The sequence below is a fragment of the Oculina patagonica genome, chromosome 1 (genome assembly GCF_052425735.1).
Source record: "Oculina patagonica isolate OP01 chromosome 1, crgOcupat, whole genome shotgun sequence".
NCBI lineage: Eukaryota > Metazoa > Cnidaria > Anthozoa > Scleractinia > Oculinidae > Oculina > Oculina patagonica.
This window is the reverse complement of record NC_135758.1, coordinates 28970515-28985696: the sequence shown is the minus strand read 5'-3', so window position 1 is coordinate 28985696 and position 15182 is coordinate 28970515. Positions and strand designations below refer to the sequence as shown.

The following is a 15182-nucleotide window of genomic DNA, read 5'->3' as shown; positions in this document are numbered from 1 at the left end:
ACATTTACTTAAGGGCTGAAAAGAATCTCATAACCATGATACACACTTATGACACTTGTCATCTTTGACTTACTTAGTTTTAGCATTTGATTTTTTTTTCTAGGAAGGCTTTTAAGCTTCAAAAAGCTTCAAAAGCTTTTTTGTTAAAATCTGTCAATTTCGAAGCGAAGTTTTAATTATTTTGTCTCAAAGGGTCTCGTTCAATACCGCATGCAGATATCGAGTAACAGCCATGGCTACAGTCAATAGTTTGGTAAAAATCTAAAGAATACTGGCTGAATGATCAAATTGAATGTCATTCCATAAAGTCTCTCTATATATGTGGCTTTTTTTAAAAGAGCTAAGCTATATCGATCATCTTCTCAATAAACAAACAAACATTTGGAAATCCCGATGCTTATATTAGAGGGACCAAACTGCATTTTCCTTATACAATTATACACAATAAGGCAAACAAATATGCTTGGACAGGCAGAGAGAAGAAACTGCGTAAGTTAAAAGCAAAAAAAAAAATATTTGGTTCTCAGGGACTTATTATATAATCCAAGGATTTAACTCTCAGGTCGTCAAAAAGCGGATAAATTTAAATAAAGCGAAACTTGGTTTTAGTTGTTGTGTTCGTGTTAATTTGAAGCAATAACCCTTCGGAAAGGATTGGTAAACCGTTGGCGCGTTCCACTGAGAATCATGTAACTTCCGGGATTCTAAGAACTGTTGCATGTTTCGCCATTGATTTAATTAAACATTTACTTAAAGCCCTGAAACGAAACTCAAAACAGTAAAACACGCTAAAGTCGCTTGTTATCTTGGGCTTTCTGTATACCACTTGAGTATTCAATCGCAATTATGTTCTGTTTATTCAATATTCAATTCTGCGAATTCGATCGCTGGTAGCTCGTGTTCGAAGTATCATTTATATCAAACAAATTAAATAACTCGACTATTTTGGTGTCTGTGAGCTGTGATTTTGTTGCTGACACCCATCAATGCGAAGAATCATGAAGTGGACTGAACTGGATAAAAAATGAAAAGTTTTATTTTTTCCCTTAAGTGTGATACTGACTAAATAGATGCATGCACTTAGGGTTAAATGCAATACCGGCCAAAATAAAAAACCTTTGCGAAACCACTATAATGCGTTACTTAACGGAATAAAGCCATGATTAAGAAAGTTATCATATTTTATTTCAGGTAATTTTCAACTTTAGGTTGGGTTTCCGAAGATCCTTCTCTTATTCCTACTTCTGTAATAGTGCAATGGTCGCAAACCAGAGCATTGTGGGAAGTGGAGACACCTGGTCTGCAAGCCATGACAGGGGATATTACTCAGGCAGGACTGTAGCAGATACGGGATATCACTGCACTGACTTCAGTGTTAACGAGGACTGGACACAAGGTGAAAACACTTTTAACTACACTTTTCCAGACGAAGGTCCCTGGCTGGTAAGGTGAGTTGAGTAATATTGTGTTTCAAAATTAACCATTTCTTAAGTTCTAATCCCATTGAAACCTTGCTTTCTAGATCTATGGCTACAGCTTTTGAAAACCGCGGTACTCACAAGTGATCTTGTATTAAACTAGACAGGTCATTTTTAAAGTATACAGTTTTATGAAAGGATTCGCCAAAAAACTGACAACAAGATTTTTCATGAAGTTCTGCTGGAAAACTCTTCGTTATACCATTTAGTTGTCCTAGAGGTTGTCCAGTCGCCGAAATGTTTTATGTAACCGTCCATTTGGAAGGAAACAAGAACATTGAGAAGCTTGAGAAGCTTAAAATCGGGCGCTTTGCCTTGAAAGGCAGGGTTCAGTACAGCAGAAACCACGAAGCAGTTACTTAAGTTAAGCACTCAGTCCGACTGTGTTTGTGTAAGTCACAGGGCTTGCATGAGCTGTATTAGTGTGCATAATATAATATCTAGAACGTTGTCGAGATTGCATTATTACTTAAAGACATGATGGTTTCAATTTATAAATGTATCTCACACAATACAAATAAACGATTGAAGTAGACGAATAGACAATGTAAAGTTTTAAGACTTAGCAAAGTGCAGTGTATTGGTAATACTGTAAGGTGCGGTTTCACCTGAAGGTCGTGTGCTTTTCGGTATTTTCCAGGCATTGCACTTTGATGGGACAGTACTACAACTGTTTACCGGGGAACTACTATTGTCAAGAAAATGATCACAACTTGTTGATGAATGATTGAACATTTGTTTCATACCATTACTGTAATAGCAATTGATGAAGGCTTTTAGTCCTGAACCAAAGTATAAGGACTGGGAAATACTGAAACCCATCTTCTGCCACCTTAAACGGAAATATCTTGTTGGTGTTTCAAGGAATCCAAGGAAACTTCACTCATCCCATGTATCTATGTATTGCGGTATTTTGTAATTTTTTGAGTGCTTTTTGGGGATGTTTGGCAGGTGATAGTTTTTTTAAAAGAATTAGTAAAATTTAGACAACTAAGAAATATTGAAAATTTAATGTGAATTTAACATTGGAATTTGAAGTTAGAAATTGGCAGACGGACACCAAACAGCCCCGTGACATCCTGGAGTGTTTTTGCATGGGGGTCAACTGTGTGATGATGTTTCCATTTTTTTCTTCAATCCCCACTGATAAAGAACTGTTGTTGGTGTTATGTTGGTGTTATCACATGTCAAGCCTTTAACAAGGTATGAAAGAACACAAGGATTTAAATTATTCTGGTGCTCAATTTTTGCGTAACTAAAATTAATGTTACTCAAATTCCTGATGGATTCTGTCTTAAACTGTTACGAGCTTAGTATTTCCAAATTATTGCATGTCAATGTAAGGCAAGACAAGACATGCCTTGGTTCTTATGTAATTCTCTTAAAAACACATAAGATATTGACTATAATTTTGTCTGTGCTATGGCAATTCACAGTGGGGTGGTCTTGATGTGTCTTTAACTTGTAGACTGGACTGGACTAGACTAGTAAAACGCGGACTTGTAAAACGCCTCTAGACACTTCGAATTCCTTGGCCACAATCATCTTACGGCTCTCTTCAATACATAATGTCTCAAAAAAACAGTAACCTCAGAAAGAAGTCAGAAGCAAATAAGGTCGAAAGACCGAATTTGAACATATAACGGCAAATGTTCTAATGTCACGAACGTAGGAGTCGTGTAGGCCCGTCACCTTTATTTACCACATACTGCCCCCAAATTAAAACAGTACCCTCAGAAAGAAGTCAGAAGCAAATAAGGTCGAAAGACCGAATTTAAACATTTAACGGCAAATATTCTAATGTCACGAACGTAGGAGTCGTGTAGGCCCGTCACCTTTATTTACGATTGACTGTTGATTTCTGGACGGGCCCCGTTCTACCTCGTGCGAGCAATAAAAACGACTGCACTCAACAGACGTCAAGTAGTGGAAAGAAAGAAACATATGCACACAACTCATAGCATCAATCCCGTTGTTTTAGTAGGGGTTTGCAGAACGAACATGTGCTATACTGCAAAAACATCTCCACGCTAAAACAGACCATAGAGTGCTCAAAAAAGCTAGAAATATGCCGTCGAAGAAACACACAAGAGCTTCTTACACAAATTGTTTCGCTCGCTAAACCGTTTAGTTTTATCTTATTTACAAGCGCTTGTTTTACAAGTCCGCGCTCTACAAGTCCGTGCTTAACAAGCCCTCGTTTTACAAGTCCGCGTTTTACAAGTCCGCGTTTTACTAGTCCGCGTTTTACTAGTCCGCCTTTTACAAGTCCGCGTTTTACCTGAGTCCGCGTTTTACTAGTCCGCGTTTTACAAGTCCGCGTTTTACTAGTCCGCGTTTTACAATTCCGCGTTTTACTAGTCCGCGTTTTACTAGTCCAGTCCAGTCCTCGAAATACAGTATGCCAAAACTCCCCGCCCTCTAAAGATAAGTCCTTGACGGTTCTTGTCGTTTTTCGGTGCCTATATATTCATCTTCGGCATCTTTCTCATCCACCTCTCGTTCTGTCCTGTGTCTGTCATCACACGAAAGAAAAGCTGATTCTCAAAAAATCTGCCACAAAAGGAAATTGACAAAAACAATATGAAAACCATATATCGAAAGTTTCTTATTCTAAAATTTTATCATACGTCTTAATTCAGAGCTACAAAGAAGTTCCTCCTTTTGAGTTATTGATACTGTTCTTACAGTACCTCTTTCCACTAGCGAAATTTTACAAAATTCCTTCGCGGCGAAAAGGTAGCGCGAATCCAGAACAGACTCCAATCGAGAGTGGGTTAATTCTAGATTACTATTTTAAAAATGAATGTTGTAATAGTTGAACTATTACAACATTCATTTTTAAAATAGTTTCCCAAGCCGACTAAGCTAACTAAACGTCGAGTGTATCTTTCAGTAAACAAAACATGCCGTTGTGACGCCGGAAATCCAGCTCACGCCTACTATACCCCGTGACTCACGCAAACCTCCGACTTACGTGCTACTACAGTCATTCCTTTCTAAACATTTTTTTTTGACCACCACCGTACCTTTCTACCCAAAAAACTCATGAAATCGCCCGGTTTTAACCTGTTTTAACCTTTCAAAAATTAGAGCGTTCGAAACTAAATAAGATCCGTAATCACAAACAACATACAGCCGTTTACCAGCACTCTTTAAAACTCCTGAAACCCTTCAAAATCAGGCAAAATAAATCTTTGAAATAACCTTTATCAAAGTTTCTTATTTTTTATTCAGTTCTATAAAATGCCTTTCATACACTACTGTCAAACAAAAATTTCAATTTCCTCAAAGTTTCAAGACAAAAGAATAACAAATATTTCGTGCACAATGTAATTTGATTAAGCCAATATTATCACGTCTAAAAATACTTCAAGCAATTCAGTGAAAACCCGTTTTTTTTTTCGTATCAACGAAAACCACTTTCGAATAATCAATACATGAAAATAACAATAAGATCAAAAGGAAGAAAGGAACCTTTCTAATTATTTGAAGACTTTCAAAGCCGTGATATTATGCATCCAATCCGCGATAAAATTTAATTACAACAAAATCCAAGTTCTCATTTTGAATTCCATTTTTTTCAGTTGATACCTTTATCCAACTTGTGAAAAATTCCATTCAAGTTCCTATTAATACTGTACATTCCCAATGTTTTGCTCAGGTCTTCAGAAGCGTCTTACTAACCAAATCTAAAATAATTCCAAAACATGCTGTACAAACATTCTACTCTTTGTGACAAACGACTTGACGACCAATTGTTCAGAAATGAAAATCGACACAGTTCTTGCTAAATAAAAAAAAAGTTTTACGGCGGAGTCAGGCTCAAAAAATATACCGCAAGATCACACCCCCATTCATAGTCAGAAACCAGCAAACCATCTAGTTTGCTAAAAAAAAAAACACTGCGTGACATCAATGACGTTACCTTTTTCATTTACAAAAATAACTTTAACTTGTCAAAGTAAGTGCAATTTCACAATGGTGAATATCAGTACAGTATGGGGCCCAGTTCTCGGCCACTTTGTGTTTAACGCGTTTTTTCACACTCCAGTTGAATCAAAAGAAAAAGGTATTTCCTTCAAACGATAGACTGATTCATGTGCTTTAAGTATCTTGAGTTTGATCGTTCAATTCGATATAGAAAGCTCACACGTCGAGTTTACGCGGAGGTAGGTGAATTTGCATTCCCAAAAAAGTTGTTTGTTTACGGCTCCAAATTCATGGATGTAGTTAAATTCGTATTGTATCCAAAAGCCCCCACCATACGAGCTAATTTTTGGCATGTGAAACGTAGAATAATTCAGCTTTCTGCTTTAGTTAACTTTTCGTTGAACCGTTGTATTTTTTGGTCTTAATTTACTTCGAAATTTTTTCTTGCGACGTTTGCGTATTTGCCAGTTCTCGGCCACCCTGCTCGCTATCACAGCTTAGCGCTTGGTTTTTAATATAATTTCATCTGCTGCTGCCAGAATGAAAGAAATAAATGTTTTAAAAATAAAGTTCAATCTTATCTCTAAGTTTTGAGCTGACTCTTGTCTTGTCTATTATTTCTACAACACCTAAATCTTTCAAGACCTTTTCACTGCAAAATAAACCATCTAAATGCACGGGTCACACAATGCGGTTTTGCCAGAACCTGCACATAGGCAACTAGGCGCGTTAAAATCCTTCTTTTCTAAAGTAAAACAAAGCATCATAAAAATAATTTGGGATCGATATAGTATAAATAGGTTTACAGAGTGATTTTATGACTGTGAAAATTAATTGAGCATTTTTTACAGATAATTACGCTCAAGCTTTTTAGTGGCCGAGAACTGGGCCAAGGTTGCCGAGAACTGGGCCCACAAATGGAGCTTTTATTTTTATTATTGCTCGGGCAAATTAATTTTTGACCGGTCGATAGCTTTACACCAAAAAGCTGAATAATGTAGCTAGCTCTGGGAGAAATTTCAAGTTCCTGCAGTTCTTCTGAGGTAAGAAATACAAGTTTACGTCAAAAGTGGCCGAGAACTGGGCCAAGGTGGCCGAGAACTGGGCCCACAAATGGAGCTTTTATTTTTATTATTGCTCGGGCAAATTAATTTTTGACCGGTCGATAGCTTTACAACAAAAAGCTGAATAATGTAGCTAGCTCTGGGAGAAATTTCAAGTTCCTGCGGTTCTTCTGAGGTAAGAAATACAAGTTTACGTCAAAAGTGGCCGAGAACTGGGCCAAGGTGGCCGAGAACTGGGCCCACAAATGGAGCTTTTATTTTTATTATTGCTCGGGCAAATTAATTTTTGACCGGTCGATAGCTTTACACCAAAAAGCTGAATAATGTAGCTAGCTCTGGGAGAAATTTTAAGTTCCTGCGATTCTTCTGAGGTAAGAAATACAAGTTTACGTCAAAAGTGGCCGAGAACTGGGCCCCATACTGTACTTTGCCCCGTAAGCTTTTTTCTCTGTCCTTCCGCCGAAGCAAAAAAACACAACCTGATTACACATTAACCCAAAAGTCGACCAAATGGCCTGCAACGATTTCCTGTCAAAACTAAAATGAAAACCATTGCGGTATGCGTCACCCGTAGCGGTTTTGTAGCAACCCCGAGCTATCCCCGTCTTTTTGGCCGCGCCAGGAGACTACGCTCTAGGACGACCAAAGGGTAAACCTTAAATCGGCCACGCCCGATTAATCAGCATGAATGTTTTTTTTTTTTTTCAATTTTATCTCGGTTCTCGGTTATTTGAAAAGCATTAATAATAAAAACTTGGGAATTTTCATGAAAACTATACCGAGACTTAGGTTACATAGGATTGTGGCCGGATAGGTTCGTAGGAAGTGTAGAAACTTTTCGATCACCCAGTTATCTTTTATTTGATAAAGGAACCACTTCTTATTTTCGAAAGTCAGACTGGATCTAAAAGTATTGTTTTTGTCTAGTTACTTAAGTTGCTGTTGGATCTCTTTAACAAATGGAGGGAATGGTGACTGGTTCCTTTCGACTACTGTCAACCTTACAAAGCGACAGGATAACGGAAAAATTAACTCGTCTCCAATCTCTGCACTATCTCCAATTGTGCGGCTTCAACAAGGTTGTTCGAAAACAATATCTATCCCCGCAGAGGACTCGGACGGTGATAAAGTGCGCTGTAGATGGTCAACTGGTTATCGAAGGGAATGCGGTGGTGTTTGCCAACGATTCATTAACAGTGGCACACTGGACAAAGTAAGTGTAATAAAGGTGTTGGACAAAGTTATCAAAGAGCAAACTAAAGGTGAACAGAGCAGTCTGTCAGTGCAACAATTAGTAAAGTCATTAGAACATTATTCTGTGCTTCAAGAAGCATATGCTTAAGGTGCAAAAGAATGGTTCGTATATTGCTCGCAAACGTTTTCCTCTCTGACGTTGTGATTAGCAAGACATTGTTTACATGTGGACATGCATTCACATCACGAACAAGCATGATTTGAAGGGCTACCTGGCTTGACACTATTCAGTTCTTTTATTTCGTTTTTAACAGGAAAAATGCACCCTTAGACTCCATAGCAATGTAGCTCTTGGTTGGCACGCGGTAGCTATTACCTTGGAAGACTTTTCAGCTTCGACAACAAATTTCCAAATGGCCACTCCATTCAGCCATGTGAGTCTGCAGTTTCTGGTACATGTGGCTTCTTCTTCAGGGCCATGTAACAGGGCCCCAATCCTCATTGGACAGACCCCGAATGACGGATCATGTGAGGAGGTGCCAGACGGTGACACGTTTTATAGCGTCATTGAAGCCAAACATATCGATTCTTCAAGAAGGTAACTTATTTCTGAACGACATGTGTGATATATGAAATAGTGTTATGACCACCAGTAACCCAAGTAATAAAAAAATTTGTCAAGCGGCACCAGGCCAAAAATGTGTCACGGAAATACAATCTTCTCTACAATACAACTTTTATTTGTAAATACCATTGCTTAATCTTGTAAGTTCTTTCCTTCCTGATAAAAAATCATCAAAAATTGGGTACTAACCACAGGTTTGCCTCAAACTGTTAGCAAAACGCCCACAGGGCCGTGTTTTTCATGAACAGCAATAGCCTTCTCACGCGCGATGCACCTCAATCGTTTCGCCTCAAATTAAAATCTTCTCATCCTAAACATATTTTAGTGCCACAACGAGTCAATCTCGAGAGAGAACAGCACTAAAAGCAGTAGAAACAACATTACTGAAGAAGTTGACGCCTCCGTGTCTTCATTTATGTATAGCTGTGAAGTAAATTGACTAATTGAGCCTCACTTATTTGTTTTAGGATCGCAGAGATTATTACTGTAACGCCACTTTACATGCATCTTACCAGCCTCTTGAACTACACTGATCACGTCGGGGACATTGTCTACTACAAGAACGTGTCATGGAGTCCAAAGTTGTCCCAAAAAGGACGCCATATATTTTGTTTCAAAGCAATAGACGAGTATGGGTAAGCTAGCAAGTGTTTCATTCATTTAATAGGTTACGTTCGATAAAATATATATAGATAATGAGTCCGCTGGTGTTGTTAGAGTTACCCTGTTTAGTCCCTCAAGCTCCTCTCATCAAAGTTTACTTGCTGTCAAAGTCTTCTTTGACCTTAAATGGAGAAATCGCTTTTGATTTTCTACTAAAAAAAATCAGAGAACGTTGTTCAGGGACGGGTTTCAACTGGAGTCTCACTAAAGATGCGACCGGAACAATGCAGTTGCCAAAACTGAAAAATTCCACATGTCCAGTCAATTTTATTTCTCTTAATAGAATGGAAAGCGACGAGAGATGCATTACAATTCTCGTTGGGTCAAGTAAGTTTATATTCAAAGTTCTTGTCTGTAATAAATGTCCACTGGCCCTCGCATCGAAAAGCCTTATGTTTTTTATTCACGTCAGTTCGAATGGGGTTTTTTAGTGTGGCAGGGTGAAGCTTTTGACAAAAACTCATTACAGCTGGTTAAAATAGATTTTGTTTTTGCAGTGGGATGGGGGAGGAATGTTACGGCTTGGTGTTAAAGTTTCGGTCTTTTGGTGAGATTGAGGGAAGAGGTTTCACTGCTATGTGACAGAACATTTGTTTTTTTTTAATGTTGAGAGAAAGTAGAAAATGCATTATCTTTACTCCTTTAAGAGTTAGAGATGGACTATTTGGTACTCTTTGTTACCATCAGACCGTGTAAAATCTTCGATGTGCCATCACAAGTTTAACAACCTTGAGCAAACGAATAACCATAAAATGTAAACTAGCACTGATCTATTAGTGGCAATAATAAATATCGCACAATGTTTGTTTTACAGACAATACTCCAAGACCGATCTTATCATCCCGTACCCCTATCACTCCTACACTGTCGAGGCCGTGGAAATTTGGATTTGTCGACTTTAACATCACGTTTGACCAAAAGGTACTGTGATGCTTCACTAATCAGAGCCAGAGCATAGGTACAGTTCGTACCAATTGCCCATCCAACTTAAACAAAACATATCCATTAGAACGTCACGATTATCAGATTACTTGGTTGTGTAGACAAAACTCATGGACCGGCGATAATAAGTCAACTTTTATTGCACGCTGAAAGATTTTATAACACATCTAAAAACATTTTCAACCATTTTATTTTTCTTTCCAACCAGATCAAGAAACCACGTCACTCGAAGTTTGCACGAATCGTCTTGGAAGGTCACGTGATATACAAACTTGACACGCGCTCTTCCGGTGACGTCACCATTGGTCAAGACGGCTTCACTCTTCACTTCCGTCTGCCGCAAGTTGTACTGAGCATGCGTGGAAATTACTCCGTTACTATGGATCGTGGTGCAGTGGTGGGCCTGGGATGTACCTCAGATGGGCCCCCTACACCTGGAATCAGCTCCACATCAAGCTGGACCTTTGATGTTGGAGTTTGTTCCAAGGGGACATATATTGATGGCAGTTATTATTGCAATGGTGAGATTGATAAGTCTCGTAAGGTGCTGTTAACGCCATGCACAAATTTTCAAATAACGGTTTTGTTCATTCTATAAAAAATATGCAAAAAAGGCTATATAGATAATGAAAGTGATAAATGATCGTCGCAGTGAATTTCCAATTTAAGCAATTGGAATAAAGAAGCCTGAAAAAATTCAGGGCTTCAACGGGATTCGAACCCGTGACCTCCGCGATACCGGTGCGATGCTCTACCAACTGAGCTATTGAAGCCACACATTGGGAGCGAGGTCAATTGTGAGTTCATATTTTCCCGCGAGAGGAGTGAAATGATGTAATGTATATGAAATGATTCATATATGAACTGCGGATGTATATGAAAGTGATAAATGATCGTCGCAGTGAATTTCCAATTTAAGCAATTGGAATAAAGAAGCCAATAGATAATAGATAATGTTATCAAAATTTAACACTTCTGATTAACAATACCCTAAAGTGCTTTCTAAGATAGTACATATATAGGTTAGTGGATGGATAGGATAGATAAAGTTTATTTAAACCCCAAAATTTTAAAATCCTTAAGCTTGTGGGGTCGTGTAGAAAGGCAAAATTTCTTACATTTACGCATATAAATATATTATATATGACAGAATTAAGAACAAGAAAAGAGTACATCTCTTACGTATAAACAAATCCACCTTGTCGTAGACGAACGTTGAGGCAGAATGAACGTCAAATTTAAAGCCTTTAATAGGGGTTCTTTTAAATCAGCGAAACGTAAATGCCCAACATCTTGCTCGCAGGCAGAGCCTTGATATCTCAGTGAGCCCTTCATGCATATATTTATCGATTATTGGTATCATTAAACCGTCTTGTCCCCTTAAAGAGTAACCACTGCAATGGTTCTGGAGGATGGTCCTGGGTAGAATGTCATTGTTAGCTTTATCAAGGGCTTGAGGGTATCTAATTTAATGCTAAAAATGACAATCAAATGTGAGGCTTTTATAATAATTTCTAGTACTCACTGCCCCTGGGTCTCCGAGGATGGACTTGGTCATGTGACTTGTAAATTATCATGTTAAACAACGGCTTAGGCACCATCGGATTTTGTCATGTACTCAAAAACATACTTATAACTATAACCTATTCCAGGAAACGTCGTGTAAAAGATTCACCAACAAATCCTAGAGTCAAAGGAAGACACATCCAGGAATTAAATTAAAGATTCTCTTTCGCATAGGGGATAGAGGCAGTTGCTTTTAATTTTACTTTTTTTAGACGTGGATGAATGTTGCAATCCGCTGTCAGTCTTGAAGAAAAGAAATCTCTGGTGGTATTACGGTTACAGCTCTTCTCCTCAAGGTATTTTTTTCTTGAAGCGTTGCGCTCTCTAATTCATGGCAAACAAGTTATCTTATGAAAGTAACTGAGCAAGAACTAGGTATCATTTTACATTAAGGTTTTATGCATTGTCCCAAACGCCAGTCGAAACGTTTAAGCTTATTATTCACAACAGACATTCAAAATTGCAGCTTTTAATTTTGGTACGGTTTAACAGTACATTTGGCCAAGTAGTTGACCCACTTGTAATGCCAGTAATTTGCATGACAGCGGTTTTTTTTTAATATGCCTGAACTTACACAGGTAAAATAGATGTTTTATACGACTATTCTTGCATTTTGACAACATTAACATTAATGTAGCATTAAAGCACTCCAAAAACGGATTTAACGGTTAAGAAAGCGTTTTTTTAGAAATTCAGCAGCAAAAGGGTTAAGGTCATGATGTGATTAGTAAACCTACTGTTCAATGAAAATCATTTATATTGGGCCAGTTTCAGCGGGACGGGGGTCTTTTTCAAGCTTGTCTTGTAGACGAGTGGACCCGCTTCTTGAGAATATCCCATTTTTGCACACAGAGATCGTTTTAACAATCAAACTGATTTTTTCTTTGAGAGTATATGTTTGATTTTTTTAATTACACCAGCTGTACAAACAATATAACAATTTCATTTCGTTTGCTTTTTCAGCCATGTATGCAAGCCATAGTCCCTATTATTTGTCACCTGCGCCAGGTATTGTTATTCCTGCTTTTGTCCTGCATGACAGGTTCTATTTTCCGAGGAAAATTCACTAAAACAAACCAGGTAGTGTAGCAATGTTCTGGTGATATTTCCCGCTCCTGCTGCCTTCAAATTCCCGTTTTTCGCCATGTCCTCTTCTACCTCTCGTATTGTGCCCGCCCCCAGCCTGTAGCTTGCAATATGGTGTAGCAAAGGTGAATACTTAAAATGTGCATATATAATGATTATCATATCACCCTTATTTTATCTACCAGCTTCTTCTGCAGCAGTGAGGCCATCGGTGTCAGGTGAGATTGAACTGTTCTCTTTAATTTAATCTTCTTAATACTTAGAAACAAAACACTAGATTTATAACTTAAAAAAATAAAAAACCTATCTCTGTTTCTCTCCCTACCAAAGTTTTGCGACAAATAGTTACATTCTTTCTAGAACGTTTGGTCCAGAAAATTGTAACATTATCTAAATGCTAAAAAAACGCACCCCACCTAATTCATTTCACAGTTTGATTTTTGAAGATGATGGCAATAAACCAAAGGAAAAATAAACGTGAAAAAATCAAAGTAAAACTGGATGGTGAAGCTGGAGGCAAAATGTTTGCAATGGTGATACTCAAAGATTGTGAAAGATTCATACTCTTTATTCTTCTTATTCTCGTTAACAGGGTCTTGCTCCTATTACTTGAACCAACGATATGGTCGATTTACCAGTCCTAACTACCCTGGCTGCTACCCAAACAACCAGCAATGCACCTGGTTAATCGAGGCTCCTCGTGGCTATAATTACATATATCTATACTTTGACTCATTCGATCTTGACTGTAATTGGTGTCAATGGGGTTACTGTTTTTGGGACTATGTCAAGGTATTCGATGGGAGCTCATCAAATAGCCCAAGGATTACAAAGGCATGCGGTCAACTGGCACCATGGGAACTGTACAGCAATGGAAGGTTTCTCTTCGTGCAGTTTTATTCAAATGGGTTTTACCCAATGCCTGGCTTTTCTGCTTCTTATCGTGCTGTGTCATACAGTAAGGAAATATTCTTTTATATCTGGTCCAAAGAAAAATAACGAAAGTGAATTAAAAGAAGTTGTAGAAAAGTTCCTGTAATAAATATATATTGAAAGCTAAATAAAAAAATATATAGCAGAAGTACCTTCACCAGTTGGTGACTAGTGTCACATATAAAAGCTACAGATGCAGTAATGTTTTACGGAGAAAAGCTCTGTGCATATGGGCACATTTTCATTTGTCAAATTTCTTTGAAAAATGATTTGCTCGTGTGCAAACAAATTTTCGTTGTGTCTGCAACCACAAAACAAAAACGCGTGAAAGGGCCTGAAATTTTTTCACCATTTGAGTGAACAATTATATTTCTAAAACGCCGTCTAAATTGCTTTTCTGAAAAAGAAATGCATATTTAAGTAATAGTTTAATTGCAGTATTAGCAATAACCATATGTCTGTAGATAAGTTCCTGAAATAATTTCTTTCTAATACACCTTATTCATAAATGGCGGAACGCGCGGAAGAGTTTGGGTGGAGTACATGAAAGCGAGGCGAGTGAGGCTTCGGCTTCGAACCAAAACAAAGAAAAGTATGGCGAATTGAAGTAGTATTTGTTAATTTTTGAAATATCTCGTCGGTTAGAAAGCGATTCTTAGGTTTTGATGACTGCCATTGGAATCTCTGGTTTGTCAACTGCAGATATGGCCGTATGGTTTCGAATTCGCCTCCCTTTCATGTACTCGACCCAAACTCTTCTGCGCGTTCCGCCATTTATGAATAAGGTGTATAGCTGGCAAAAAAGTATACAGTATAGGCACCTTTACTTATATATATTTGGTTATATTGTTATTCATGTTGTTTGTTTTACGCACTTCCGTCTTTAACAAGCTTTCTAGCTCCTCCACTTTTAGGTACCTAAATAAATGATGATGATGTTCTGTCTACACACAGGGTATAATTTCAAGAGCTCAGCTATCCTGCAGCACTCTTCAAAATCAGTAATGTGCTATCCTTCTCAAACAGTATCTAAAATCTCATCTACACATTGTGAGTGTCACATACGTTTTTTTTTCAGAGATTTTCATCATCATGGCTTAAGCTACACCTTGTATGAAGATATCAAATGACAGCGCTAATTGAAATGTAACATTAAAGCACCCAAAAAACATATTGTAACGGTTAAGAAAACGCTTTTTCAGAAAAATTTAGCAGCAAAAGGGTCAAGATTCGTAAACCTACTTTTCAATGAAAATCAGTTATATTTGGCCGGTTTTGGGGTGGAGTGGAGGGTCATTTTTTTCAAACTCGACCTTGTAGACGAGTGGTACTGCTTCCTGAGAATTTCCCATTTTTTGTACACAAAGACTATTTTAATAATTAAACAAATTTATGGTCATTTTTGGTCTTTTAGAGCTGTATTTTAATGACACCAACAGTAACTGTGACAAAATGGTATCAAACAAATGCCCAATCAATTTTCGAAAATTTAAAGTAGCTCTGAAACAGGGGAAGGGGGGGAGAGAAACTTCCTTTGTTACACGACTCAAAAAGTGGTCATAGCGGTGCCGGGCAACCGAGTGTGCGCAGTAGCTATCGAATGGTTGCTAAGGGCGTAGTGAATAGTGGCGGTGTTTGCGTTTGATGTTTTACGCCGCTGAGATGTTTTTTTTTTTGCATTTCCAGCAAGATTTCTCA

The 15182-nt window shown here is 37.9% G+C and overlaps 1 protein-coding gene across 1 annotated transcript in view; it reads left to right on the top strand.

The window, feature by feature from the left end:
* LOC144662193 (scavenger receptor cysteine-rich domain-containing protein DMBT1-like) overlaps nt 1-15182 on the top strand; it is a 31900-nt gene that overhangs the window by 1285 nt on the left and 15433 nt on the right. Inside the window, exons 2-13 of the mRNA XM_078522957.1 lie at nt 1192-1448; nt 7403-7688; nt 7984-8267; nt 8762-8929; nt 9241-9284; nt 9772-9878; nt 10108-10420; nt 11678-11761; nt 12429-12473; nt 12737-12769; nt 13144-13509; nt 14439-14534. Coding sequence (XP_078379083.1) covers nt 1192-1448; nt 7403-7688; nt 7984-8267; nt 8762-8929; nt 9241-9284; nt 9772-9878; nt 10108-10420; nt 11678-11761; nt 12429-12473; nt 12737-12769; nt 13144-13509; nt 14439-14534 — 2083 coding nt within the window. The remainder of the gene's footprint in view (nt 1-1191; nt 1449-7402; nt 7689-7983; nt 8268-8761; nt 8930-9240; nt 9285-9771; nt 9879-10107; nt 10421-11677; nt 11762-12428; nt 12474-12736; nt 12770-13143; nt 13510-14438; nt 14535-15182) is intronic.